At 45.6% G+C, this 14,421-nt stretch overlaps 1 protein-coding gene across 36 annotated transcripts in view; it reads right to left on the bottom strand.

Annotated features, from left to right (window-relative positions):
• Nucleotides 1-14,421, bottom strand: part of TCF7L2 (transcription factor 7 like 2) — a 197,433-nt gene that overhangs the window by 24,313 nt on the left and 158,699 nt on the right. For 28 of the 36 annotated variants that reach the window (XR_005660895.1, XR_005660896.1, XR_005660897.1 and 25 more), the window contains 2 exons: nucleotides 6,977-7,109; nucleotides 932-1,034 (listed from right to left, as the gene is read on the bottom strand). Coding sequence is in view for 32 of the 36 variants with exons in the window: in XM_029080637.2 (XP_028936470.1) it covers nucleotides 932-1,034; nucleotides 6,977-7,109 (236 nt within the window). In the remaining 4 variants the exon portion in view is untranslated. The remainder of the gene's footprint in view (nucleotides 1-931; nucleotides 1,035-6,976; nucleotides 7,110-14,421) is intronic. The other 8 variants (XR_005660898.1, XM_029080639.2, XM_029080656.2 and 5 more) reach the window with 1 other exon arrangement.

The raw sequence follows: 14,421 nt of genomic DNA on the forward strand, positions 1-14,421 counted from the left end.
CAAATGAGGGCAGAGAGAGCTGACTCTCCATTCCTGCTGCATCTCCTTATTGGAAAAGGATTACAAAGGTGGACAGATACCTTACACTGCAAATTTCTCTCTTTGAAACATGAATGGGGAATTTTAAGCTCCCAGAGTTACCCGCTTAAGAAAGCTGGTCAAGTAGAATTGCTTCTTGCCAAAAGAGCCCAGGGACAGGCTCTATACAAACCTCAATAGGAAGAAGGAATACCTCACACCTATTCCTCACATTTCAAATGAACCACGACACGCAACTCCATGGGATCTCCCCATCCCCCAAATTCTTCTTGGGGTGCCCCTTCCTCTCCCAGCCCCTCCTTTATTCTTCTCTCCTCTCTGCGTCACCTCCGGCTAGCCTCCCCCCCCACTCCCTTAAAACCGGTTCTACCGTGTCTTCTTTCTTCAGGCCTCTCCCCAAAGTCTAAACCTTGTGCCCAGGTTGTAACCTGTTGGCTATGATTTGGTCTCAAATGGACTCATTCCCTTCTCCCCAACTCCTGAATACCCAAAAGAAACAACTCAACAGGGGAAAAAAATTCTGTCTCTATTCCACGACTAACATAAGTCTTATTTGAATGTGGAAATTTACACTGTGGCCAAAGTTTTGATGCCCAACTCCACTGATGTGTGGAGCCCAGGTTGCAGCAGCGGGGGATGCTATCCAAGTTGACTAGGAACACGAGATAGGATGCCAAAATCTAGATTTAGCAGAGTGTGCCCAGGTGCTAAGCATGTCCCTCGGATTTCACCCACTCTCTTGACTAGCTATCGATTCACCTGCATCCCAAAAGTACTAGGTCAGATTTCCCTCTCTTACCACCCCCCAACTCTCACACTCTTCAAAAATTAAAGGAATACATTGTACCCGGCCACAATCGGAAATGGAAATTAAAAAAATGGAACTCCTTACTGTGGTACTAACCATCCTAGCGGATGGGGGATTTGTCCTACGGTGCCGGGTGATAACGGGTAATAAGGAGATATATCTGGAGGATGTGGAGGTCTTGGAATTCCTAGGAAAGAAGAAAAAAAATGTTATGAGCATGAGGGCAGCAAGAGAGGAAAAGAGAGAGAGTATGGGAAGAGGGGGAGAGATAGGAGGTATGCAGAGAGCAATGGTCTATAATTTGAGCTAGTTGCCTGCTTACTAATTGGTTCACCTTAGCTTTTCTCTGAACCGCTCTCCCAGTCTTGCGGAGCTGAGAAGTCATGCTGTCTACTTGGGATTGGGCTGGCTGGTCTGAGTGGTAGCAATGGAAAAATTTGAGAAAAAGCTCTATGTAGCTCCCCGCCCTGGTTCTTGGAGAACAGACCTGCTCAACTAAATTTCTCAAAGGACCTTCTGCATCAGAACTATCATCTCCAACTTGAAAACTGAATCATTTCAAGAAACAACATCCTCACTCCCCGTCCAGTGTTTACCACTTTTCTTTAATTTGAAAATGTTTCTCCCTCACCTTAATCAATCACATTTCTTGGTAGTGAATGTACAGAGCGACTTGTTGTAGTCATGTCCCTTCCTCTTTCCATATGTCAACAGACATCTTCCCTGGGGCTGGGGAAAATCTGAGGAGAAAGGAGCTTTGGACCCTGTTTTAAATTCTGTATTGAACTCACGGGATGGCCAATCCATCCTGACATTCCCGGCTTTAGTTGATCCCACCTTACAGTTATAAATGGATAGAAAGGGCAACTGAGAAAAAACCTCTAGGTGCAATACACGTAAAATAGCGGGAGTGGCAGAGAACAGGAGAAATCAGGATGAGGAAACCACTTAACGATGTGGTTTGAAGTCCGAGAAACAGGCAGACTAGCACACACAGTCCCTTCTGTCTGTTCTTAGGCAGCGAGGGTCAGAAAGGACTTCAGATATAAGCCAGGAGATTCTGCACGTTACATTTAAATGAAGAAACTGGTGCCTAACAGGGAGGCAGAATTAAAACAGAGAGCATTAAAGTGAAGGAGCAGCATATTCACAGGCTGAAAACTATTTTTTAGTCACTCGGGAAGCTTTTAATCTCTAAATTAAATCTCCCTGTGTGACATTTTCATGCAGACCCTGCTTTTTCTCCATTACAAAAACCAAACAGATTAACTAGGCTTTAACCATACAGTGAGCCATTTGCACACTTGAAAGAATGTTCACAGAAGAAAAGTAAACAGTCTACAGACGTTAATCATATGTTTTACGATAACCGTTTAAAAGCTATTCCCTGTACTACCATTATTTAAATGAGTGGTTGACTCTGCCATTCACTCCCAGGGCCCAGAGAGAGTGAGGCAGGCCCTTTCTAAAGGAGGCCCAGTGGAAGGAGGCTGGGAAAACCAGCTAATGTGTTGCTTTATTCAGAGGGGCTGGGGTTGGTGTAAATAAACTGCAGCACGTCAGGCACCCGAGGGAACAATTCCTTTGACAAAAATGACTCGCAATCTCCATTTTAAATTGAAACAGCTAATTATCTAACGGGGGGCTATAAAAGAGAATCAGCACTCCGCACAAGCAGGGGACAAGCCCACCACATGCCCGATGCCCCGGAACATCCTATGTGTGAATCCAACGATTTGATTTCCAATCGGGGCCCCAAGTGACTTGGTCCCAGGTGACCTCTACACCCTTTGCCTAGAGAAGTACAGGTCTCCCTCACTTCATAATGGGCTGGTGTTCTGAAAAAAGGCACGTGAAGGAAATCAGTGTAGAACAGGCCCTATTTTCCATGAAGAAAGGGGCAATGGCTTCAGAAGCCCTGGAGATGGAGTCAAGTCGACTGAAACACCCCGAGCCACAGTTTAAAATAATAATAATAATGGCATTTGTTAAGCACTTACTATGTGCCAGACACTGTACTAAGTTCTGAAATAGATACAAGATAGCCATGTTGGACATAGTCCCTGTCCCAGATGGGCTCACAGTCTTAATCCTCCATTTTGGGAAAGCGAGGTGCTGAGAATAACAACAACAATAATAATAATAATAAGTAACGGTATTTGTTAGCACTTACTATGTGCCAGGAACTGTACTACGAGCTGGCTATACAAGCAAATTGGGTTGGGGCTTACAGCCTCAATCCCCATTTTACAGATGAGGGACCTGAGGCCCAGAGAAGTGAAATGACTTACCCAAGGCCCAATGGCAAACAAGTGGCAGAGCCGGAATTAGAACCCATGACCTTCTGACTCCCAGGCCTGTGCGAAGTGGAGTCAAGTGACTTACCCAAGGCCAAACGGCAGAGCTGGAATAAGAACAGAGGTCCTCCGACTCCCAGGCCACACTGCTGTTTGTGCGGCAGTGCTGAGACACAACTAACCCTAACTAATAGCTGCTCCTATCCAATTCCCCTCAGGGCCACTGTCAATAAGAATGTGCAGTCCAGCAAGTTGATGAACTATTAGGGTTAACAGGAGGAATGTTAGAAGGAGGAAGAGAGGAAATAATATTTACTAATCGTTTACTGTGTGCAAAGCACTGTCCTAAACACTGAGCACTGTACTAAGAAGCAACCCAACCGTGCAAATGCATGGCCTCCAAACATCTTTTGATGCTGGGAGCAGAGGACCTGTGTTCTAATCCCAGTTCTGCAACTGGGCTGCTGTGTGACCTTGGGTAAGTCACACAGGGTAAGTCACATAGGGAAGCAGCGTGGCTCAGTGGAAAGAGCACGGGCTTGGGAGTCATAGGTCATGAGTTCGAATCCCGGCTCTGCCACTTGTCAGCTGTGTGACTGTGGGCAAGTCACTTTACTTCTCTGTGCCTCAGTTACCGCATCTGTAAAATGGGGATTAACTGTGAGCCTCACGTGGGACAATCCGTTTACCCTGTATCTACCTCAGCGCTTAGAACGGTGCTCGGCACATAGTAAGCGCTTAACAAATACCAACATTATTATTATTATTGTTAAGTCACTTAACTTCTCAGTGCACTTTCCCAAAATGGGAACTAAGACTGGGAGCCCCGTGTGGAACAGGGACTGTGTCCAACCTGATCATCTTGTACCTATCTCGGTGTTTAGTACAGTGACTGGCACAAAGTAAGTGCTTAACAGTGCTTATTGCTGGACTGGACAGACCATTGGTTGACACAGCGTGCTGCTCCTTATGAGACACTCAAATCAAGTCAAGCACCAGAAGATAAAAGAGGGCCTCACAAGAGTGCTCTGCTTAGCTATGGCTTGGGAGACCTGAACTTCCAGTGTTGTGACAGAGGTGCATCTATGTGGCTGCTTTGGGTGGGAAGGAAGAGAAGGAAGGAAGCCTAGCCGCGTCTTACGTGAGTTAGCAGAGCAAGCACCCAGGAGCGCGGTGGACGTGGCCAGGAGTGGGTGGGTTAGATGATGCCTCTCTGCCAGGACTCTTGACCCCTGAACACAACCCAAGCCAGAGTTGAGTTGAGGAGCAACGTGTCTTAGTGGAGAGAGCACAGGCCTGGGAGTCAGAAGGACCTGGGTTCTAATCCCAGTCCCGCCACATGTCTGCTGTATGACCTTGGACAAGTCACTTAACTACTCTGGGCCTCAGTTACCTCATCTGTGAAATGGAGATTAAGAATACGAGCCCCACGTGGGAAGGGGATTGTTTCCAACCTGATTAACTTGTATCTACTCCAGTGCTTGGCACATAGTCGGCACTTAACGAGGACCATAATTGTTACTATGAAAAGGCAACCAATGGCTCTTTAAGAAGAGTTTAGCCCGTCCTACTCTCTCTGAGCCACAGAGTAAACCACGTGTCTCTAAACCAGACTCGAACATAGTTTGTTTTCAGCAGAAAAAAGAGTGCCATTCCAAATAGGTGAAAAGAAGGGAGACGTGGGCAAGTAGCGCATGGTGGCTGCTCATTCTCCCATTCCAATCACCAGAACATTTAACTTTGCGGTAGGAGGTTGGACATCAATGCAACTCGCCTGCTCTCTGGCCCTCGGCAAACACAGCTGCTGCGCTATAATTTTCCATAGATTGTTTTTATTACCTTGATCTGTGCTTGTCAGGCTTGAGAGTTCAAGGACCTGTGGTTCTATGAATAACAAACTTCTCTTGGCCTCAGTCTCTAAGATGGAAGTAGCATAATGGAAGTTGAAGACTCTTGGCTGAATTCCCCACTCGGTAATCCAGGAATGGTGATTTCCCCATAGGGCAGTTTCTGCTCTCAGCAGCTTGGGGTGCTCCCAGCACACATGGGAGCACTTCAGAGGGAGACTGTGCTATTCTACTGCAGCCTCACATCTGGCTCTGGGCAGAAGGGAGATGGGAACAAGATGCCCCCCCTTAAACTTCCTTCTGACAAACAGAAATTGGGGATCCCAATGGTTAGGGTACCCTCGAACTACTAGCAGACCTCGGGCAGGGATGTGATGACTCAATCACGGAACTACTTAGCTTGGAAAACTTTAGATGGCTTAGAAGGTGCTTCCAACTCCACCACTTGTCTGCTGTGTGACCCTGGGTAGGTCACTTAACTTCTCTGTGCCTCAGTTACCTCATCTGTAAAACGGGGATTAAGACTGTAAGCCCCTTGGGAGACAGGGACTGTGTCCAACCAGATTAGCTTGACTCTACTCCACCACTTAGAAAAATGCTCGACACACAGTAAGCGCTTAATAGATACCATCATTAGTATGAGAAGCAGCGTGGCTCAGTGGAAAGAGCACGGGCTTTGGAGTCAGGGCTCATGAGTTCGAATCCCAGCTCTGCCACTTGTCAGCTGTGTGACTGTGGGCAAGTCACTTAACTTCTCTGGGCCTCAGTTCCCTCATCTGTAAAATGGGGATTAAGACTGTGAGCCCCACGTGGGACAACCTGATTCCCCTATGTCTACCCCAGCGCTTAGAACAGTGCTCGGCACATAGTAAGCGCTTAACAAATACCAACATTATTAGTAGTGGTGGTAAAAATAGAACATAAACACAAACATAAATATAATTACTATCATGATGATGATGTAAGAAAAATGAAATGACTCTAATACGACCAAGGTTCCCCCCTCCCTCCTTTTTGGGAGTCCCTTCCCCTTTATATCAGCCACACCAGCATGGCGTACGGAAACATGAAGCATGGGTCTGCGAGTCAGAAGGTCATGGGTTCTAATCCCAGCTCTGCCACTTGTCTGCAGTGTGACCCCGGGCAAGTCACTTCACTCTCTGTGCCTCGATTCCCTCAACTGTAAAATGGGGATGGAGACTGTGAACCCCACGAGGGACGGGGACTGTGTCCCACCCAATTTGCCTGTACCTACCCCAGCGCTTCGTACAGTGCCTGGAACATGGTAAGCGTTTACCAAATAAAACAATTATTACTCTCCCCCATCTTCAAAGTCCTTCTTAAATCACGTCTCCTCCCGAAAGCCAGAGAGCCCCTCACCTATCCACCCAGCTTCCCCCACACTGAGTCACCTCCACACTTGAGCCCTCACCCCTATGAATTTAGGTATTTACTCCACTGCCTCCCCATACAACACTTACAAACCTATCTTTAAACTTGTTTCCCCCGACCTGTCTCCCTGGCTAAACTGGAAGCTCCTTTAGGGCAGGGATCACGCTTTACTATGTACCAGGCACTGTTCTAAGCACTGGGTAGGTACTTTCTAATCAGATTAGACACAGTCCATGTCCCACACGGGGCTCACAGTATTAATCCTCATTTTACAGATGAGGGAACTGGGGCACAGAGAATTTCAGTGACTTGCCCGAGGTCACAAAGCACTCTCCCAGGTGCTTAAGAGGGTGCCTTGCACAGAGTAAATATTCAATATAGAGCGATCGACTGAGTTGAACCTGAAGGAATTCTGGTGACAGACGTCCCTTAGTACAGTGCTCTGCACACAGTAAGTGCTCAATAAATACGATCAAATGAATCCCCTGTTCTATGGTCCCATTGAGCTCTACCCTTCCTAGGACATTTGTGTCACCACGGCAATACCTTTTCGCTGGAGCACCCTTTCTGGCCAAGGACGTCCCGATGCCTACCTGTTTTGGGATCTACGTCGGCTGGTAAGTGTGGAGGAGGGTTTCCCGGGGTGAAGTGCTCATTGCTGTACGTAATAAGTGGCGTAAGAGGATGTACATGGTGAGGGTGTTGCACAACTGGCACTTTGTTAGACTGTCAAAAAAGAAAAAAAAAACAAGAAAGAGATGCCAGGTTAACAGCTGAGTCCCACAGATTCCCAAAGCAACCATAACGGTTTATTTGTTTGTTGTCCCCATTTAAAAAATTGAAACTTCCCCCTCCCTATCATCCTCCACGGTCCTCCCCTCAAATATTAAAGAACACCTCCCTGGGCTGGCCCAGTGCTGTTGACCTTCCCACCGGGTCTGACTTTTAATCTTTTCTTCCCCTCCCCGTCATAAAACCCATGAGTTGCGTTTTCCTGTGGACAGGTAAGTGGGGAAGCAGCTGCCTTTAATCTCCTTTCCCCACTGGGCTCCCGCATGTGGAGGCCGGCTCCTTCCTCAGCTCTACATGCCTCAATTCCATGACGCAGGCAGGCTCCAAGGGCGAGGGGCCCGGATGGATGACCGTAATTTACGTGACACTGACTGGGGACCCCAGATTCCTCCCAGCATCTCCACCCCCAGCTTCCGCTCTCTGAATTCCACCTACACTCTCCAATCCTTTCCCAAACTCAGGATGAAAAGGCCTGTAGGCTGTGCCTATTTTCAGTGTGAACTGCGCCAGGCAGCACTAAACTGCACAGCAATCACCTGCATATTTTATGCATATTACAGCAGGCCAGACTCATTAGGAATTCATCAGAGAACACTAATAAGTTAACTGGATAATGATGAATTGCACTAATAAAAGGCTTGAATTGAAATACACACACACCCACACCGCCCGCCCCTGAAAGCAAAAGCTGTTTTTCTCCCAGCCAACGGAAAAAAATCTGCATTTCGAGCATCTCTCGTTGTCATTTCTAAACCGTTGCTCTAAATTATTTCAAAGCCTCTCCCCCTCAACAAAGCAGTACTTCACTATAACAGCCTTGCAAGATCACAAAGAAAAAAAATTAAGCTGAAACAAACGTACTACGGGGCCATTTACTGAGAGTAATCCAATTGCAAAAAACCCTATTCCCAGTAGAGGATTTTCACTAAAATCCTACAACAGGGACATTTAACCAGATTAGGTACTAGCGAAGATAAAGAGGCTAGTATTAGATGATGAATGGATTAGAGTCAGGTTTCATTTTAGAATGTGTCTTCATTTCCTTTTATTACTTTAAGTAAGGAACAACTTGCATTAACATCAAGGAGAAGGAATTGCATTAAAAGAACGGTGCCGAGGTTACGGTGAGATCGCTCACCAGCGCCACTAGAGTTCATGGATCGTCACACTTGTTGGCTTAAAACTCCTTTTTAGAGAGCGTGAAGCAGGTTTCTGGTATTGTGTGGGTTTCTGTTGCTGCTCTTATCAATCAGTGGTATTTGCTGAGCATTTACTGTGTGCAGGGCATTGTACTAAGAACTTGGGAGAGTACAGTACAGCAGAATTGGTAACCAATGTTTATTGAGCACATACTATGTGTAGAGCACCATACTAAGCGGTTGGGAGAGTACAATGCAACGGAATTAACAGTGACGCTCCCTGCCCGTAATGAGCTTACAGTCTACGGGGCAGACAGACATTAATATAAATAACATTATAGTAGATAGGTTGCGATTATGAATGAATAAATAGATTATGTTCCCTGCCCACAGTGAGCTTCCACGCAAGATGGGGAGAACAATCTAGAGAGGAAGATGGAAAACAATTATTCAGAACTTTCTAAACACTAGCATTGTATCTGGGAGACACGAAGCCACCTTAAGTGCCTCCGAAGAAAATTCTCGATGGGAACTCAGCCTGCCAGAATGATTCCCAGTAAGGGTTATGGCTATTAGGAAGGGACTCGAATGATATTCAGAACTTCTGCTTTGCTCCTTGAAGATCACAATCCAAAGGAGAGTGCTGCAGAGAAAACAATGGGTACATAACTTGGCCACTACTGCAGTCCTGCTAAATCACCAACAAAGATCATCACATTCCAGAGATCTGGAAATACTTTGCTGAATATTGGAATCCTAGAAGCCACGGCCCTAGATATTGGTTTCACAGAGTTTTGTATCCATGGTACCTGTGTCATCCCCAAAATAAAACTGCTGTCCCAAATAGAGTCGCCCCATATCTTTTCTAAAAGATTCCACTATTCACCCTCCCAAAGTGAGCTCCACAGTCGAGAAGTCCATAAGAGTTCCCTCCTAAACTTTATTCACCATGAACTGCCAGAGGGGAAGGCTCTCCTAACAACTGCACTCATACCTGCCCAATTAGCCTGACTCGCCAACAAAAATGAAGACATGATTTTTTTACATTTTTGTTTTTTCCCCAGTCAGGATAATGTGCGATTAAAAATAAATGAAAACTCAATCTTCAGACTGGTATAAAACAAGTGAATCCACTAACAAAGGAAAATCAACAGTCACAAAAGATGGTAACAGGTGATTGTGTAGACAGTGAGATAATTTATGATCTACCTGAGTGTAAGCACAAGGGCTTCAAGTCAGAAATGGAAAAATTTAATTTCACAGATAGGCCCCGGAGCCTGTGTCATTCAGTGGCATTTACTGATTGTTTGCTCTGGAGCACTGTTGTAAGCGCCACTTGTCAACTGTGTGATTTTGGGCAAGTCACTTAATTTCTCTGTGTCTGAGTTACCTCATCTGTAAAATGAGCATTAAGACTGTGAGCCCCACGTGGGACAACCCGATAACCTTGTACCTACCCCAGTGCTTAGACAGCGCTTGGCACATAGTAAGCACTTAACAAATATCATCATTATTATGATTATTATTATTGTTATTAGAAGAGTAGAATACAACAGAGTTAAGTAGACACGTTCCCTGCCCACTACATCTACCCTAACATCCCCTCCTGTTACACTAATTATGCACTCCACGTTCAGCTTAGCAACAGGGAAAATATGGGCAAATTCCACCACCAAAAAGGCACTTAAAACCATCTTTAAAGAATCAGTCGCAACCTAATGACTGGGATCCTTCACATCAATAATCATATCCATCACTCTAAAGGATTGTTCTCTTGTCCACTGATAAAGAGGGGTTCTTTTAATCCAAACACTTCCAGATCACTGATGTCTTGCTAGTTCTTCAAATCGCAAGAAGAGTGAGGAAGCAAATGCTTGAATGCATAAAATCTTATCTGTATCACTTCCTTCCATAATTGAAGCTGTAATAAGCTGATAAGGCCATGAGGTTACCAAAGGGGAGAAGTTGGAGTCAGAGAGGTGAAAAGCTCCAGACAGTACATTTTCAAACTCTTAACCACCAAAAATTACTAAATGAAATGGAAAGGAAATGCTCCTGAAAAAAACTTGCCCAACCATAATAAACTACCATGACTTCTGTCTCATTTAACGACTCATAAAAGGAACCCAAGAAAGAGCAAAGTGGGGATAGATGGTGGGAAAACTGAATGGCCCATCAGGGAACCATAATAATGATGATGATAATAATGATAGTAATGACAGTACTAAGTGCTTACTATATGCCAGGCACTGTTCTAACCACTGGGGTAGATACAAGATAATCGGGCTGGACACAGTCCCTGTCCTACATAGGACTCACAGTCTTAATCCCATTTTACAGATGAGGAAACGGAGGCAGAGAGAAGTGAAGTGACTTGCCCGAAGGTCACAGAGCAGACAAGTAGCCGAAGCAGGATCAGAACCCAGGTCCTTCTGACACCCAGGCCCATGCTCCATCCATTCACTGTGATCTGAAATAAGGCAACCAATACTACCCCTTAAAAAGCAACAAGAACAACACAACAAAACAGAGAGTACAATTCTCCAGAGATGCAATGACACTAAAGGCCATGGGATTTCTCGACAACTGCAATCCACAGCAGACCCCTTGAGAGAAATGCCAAGAAATGCCACGATCATGAGAAATGTCGATTAGTACCTGGAAGGAGAAATGCATGGACACTGTGAGAAATTTGGGGACTCCCTGGACCAGGCCTGGCTAATTTCTGTATGTAATGTGGTCTTATTCAGGTCTGGAGCTACTCGAGTTGTGATTAGCTAATCGCTTTTGACGACATAGGGAGACAGTGAAAAGATCAAAATGCACGGTATGAAATTAGCCTGCACTGATCTTCCTATGGTGATGTGGACAATTCATGAATCAAACCGGACTGACCCTTCAAACAGCACATCCTGGATTACCTCTGTCTGACTCTGCACCAACTTGCGAAAATATCTGAATTGCACTAGGGCAGAGCCGAACAAACGGTTCCATTCGTTCTGCCTTCTACGTCTGCATGCCCCTGCGACTCAGGGAAAGGAGTTGGTGGGGGCCTTAGAACACCTTGGCAGTTGCGGGAAAATGAAGACGGCTTAATAGGATGCTTCTGTTGCTCCAATTCCAGTATAGGGCGTCAGTACTCAGCGGGAAGCTGGTGGTAAAACTCACTGTATGTGGTCAATACCGGCTATACAATAAAATAATGAAAAAGTTTTAAAATTCCAAGTGAATAGGGGGGCCAAAAATAGCTTGTCAAGGAGAAAAATAAATACTCGCTAAACTGTTGAGTAGTGGATGACTGATGTCTACTACCCATCTGTTAAGTGTCTACAGCCCCATCTCCCCGCCAACGAAAATTTCCCATTTTGCTCATTAACGATTTGAACATTGAGTAGTTGATTTAGAAAGAACTCTTTACGACGATACGAACTTAAGAGCCTTTCCATCCCACTGTCCCTCGAACAACAACCTGCCGAAGACCTCGCCACCTAGCCCAGGACCTTTCAGGGGCACTTAAGCATCATGTGCTGCTGCTGAATAATTCTGCCGCCCCAAAGAAACTCGCTCACACACACCGGCCGAGTTCTGTTCGTAATTTGGAACTTGGTAAGCAAAAGATTGATTAGACAGTTCGATTTTAGTTCCCTTGCCCTCCCCTCACCATCCCTGCATCCAGCCCAGCTTCATTCTCTTACCATGGATAACCTAAAAGGAATGAAAGCTTGCCATTCACCTTTCAACCTATTAATCGACAGACATTGAAAACCAATGGAGCCATAGCTCTGCCTGTCTTTTCGTCCTGTCCTCCTCTTCAATACTCCCCTATTGCTTTCCCTTTCTGCAGAAGAAAGATGGAGACTGAAAGTGCCTTTATGAGCCCAGGACAATAAAACAAAAGCAGCACAGAAGAGCGTTTGTCAGCCTTTTCCCCTCTTCTAGGGGGGATGTAGAAGGTTTACAGTGGTCTTGAATTACTAGGCCCTCCCAGGGACTGCCCTCTGCATTAGCAAAGGGGGGCTATTCTCTCCCAGTTTACATTAAAAAATGCGTTTATAACTCATCTCCATGCATCTTGGAGAGGCCGTTTTTTGAGGCAGCACAGAGGCTCATGGTGACCAGTAAAACATTAATAGAATTTTCACATGATTCGGCCCCCGAGGTGAGTCAGGCAGAGGAAAGGATAGAGTTTCCTAAAGACAGACCAGTCTTCGGTGTCCCAAAACTAGCTGAGTCTTTCTGGCAATGAAACAGATGTCATCCGAATGGCCCACAAGGGGGTGAACCCTCTCCCTAAACCAATGCTCTCAAACCTACTCACTTCCACTTCAGACCTGGATTCATAGCAACCAGGAACTGCTCTGACAGAGCTGTTGGAATTAATTACACAGGGAGCAAACTTGCATTCTGAGAGCGATCCAAGCATCCAAAGCACAAAATCCTTGGGCAGCACTCCCTCTTTTCTCTACCCCAAACTGCTAACTGGGCAGATTTTTCCCTTCAAAACAAATCGTTTGGAAATCATTTTAACTCCCAATTTATGGGTGCAAGCAGAGGAGGGTGGAGAAGCTGGGGAGGGAAAGGGACCTCTTCGCATCTGACCATGCAGTCTCTTCTCCTGCTCTACCGCCTTCCCTGTTCCACCGCAACCCCTTGAACAATCTGAGCCCCTTTACAGTTTAGTGTAACTCACTTCTGCTGAAGGTCCTGCCCTAAGCCGACTGCTTATTGTTCTGCGGGACAAGGCTTCCATTGAGAGTCACTGTTCTCCCTGGTGAAAATAAATAGGGGGAGAGGGAGGAGAAGGGGGGCAGGGAGGAATAACACTCCAAAGCTCTTCCACTTCTGCCCCCACCTCCCACCCTCCTCCCCTTTTTTCACACAGAACGACAAGAGTTCCATGTAATGGGAACAATCTCTTTTCCCATCCCCTGAACCAGTTTCACCTCCCTTCTCTTCCCCCACCTCCAAATCACAGGGCTAAAAATAAATATGCACCCCCTAACCCCTACCAAACCCTCCCCTACAACCTGCATTCTTTAATGCAGCTAATGTTATCCTGGTGTCAGCTAATTTGGGCAGTGCTTGCTGCCTGAACCTCTCTCCCCAGGATTGAGGGCCCACGTTTGCCTTCTTCCCTGTAAAGGGTACTCAACAATCTCGGAGAGTCCGTTCCATACACTGGGAACTGCATAGGGGTTCCAGGGCTGGCCAAGCTGCCTGTAATTATTTGTCCTCGGTCTATTCCATTCCTGATTGAAGACACATATCATTTAAAAAAAAATAAAAATAAAATATACTCTACAGGCTGGCCAAAATTTTGCCAAATCATCTGTTCTCATTGGCCCACCCTGACATTTTCTGCATTCCACCTATAAGATGATACTTTGGAGGGAGCAGGGAGATGATATCTATGCAATAAATTTCCATGAAAATTCACAAATATGCATACACCCACGAACTCAAACCATCTTAACCACTTGTTTTTTCAAAAAAAACTAGCCTGCTGGTCACACAAAGTTGTCAACCCTGCTATTCTTTTTAAGTGGCCAGGACACTAAACTTCCTTCTCAGACTTTTTTTTTTCCCAAAGGGAAGAGAAAAGAAGAATCAAAGGAAAATTCAAACCTCGAAAATAAAGAAATGCTCCAGATCCCAGACTCCCTGAGAGCTTCCGCCAAGCCTGTTCAGGCCGAGCTGAGCTTTCACAGGCTCTTGAACAATTGCTTCCAGTTAAGTTCATTAAACATAATTTATTTCTACTCATTCTCATTTATTTTCCAATAAAAAGAAAGCGTCCCATTGTGTTTCGCCTAGCTAACCTTTAAAGCACTTGGAAGCGTAAGTCTTTGCCTGTACAAGCGATCTGTGGCCTATGTGATTCCCAGCTTGTCTTGCCGCCTCTGCTCTGTGCCAGCCTTTTTCGGCATCATAATGTTATAAACCTCTAGGTCAACAAGAGGATTTGCAACAGGGGAAACTAGGTCCCTGACTGCTGGCCTTCCCCTCCTCAAGTCTGAAGCGATAACCATTTCAAAATGACCTTTCATCCCCAGCAAAATCATTGCAAATGGAGATCTCCTTCCCACCGGGCAGATATTTTTCTGCAT

This window comes from Ornithorhynchus anatinus, chromosome 16 (assembly GCF_004115215.2).
Source record: "Ornithorhynchus anatinus isolate Pmale09 chromosome 16, mOrnAna1.pri.v4, whole genome shotgun sequence".
NCBI lineage: Eukaryota > Metazoa > Chordata > Mammalia > Monotremata > Ornithorhynchidae > Ornithorhynchus > Ornithorhynchus anatinus.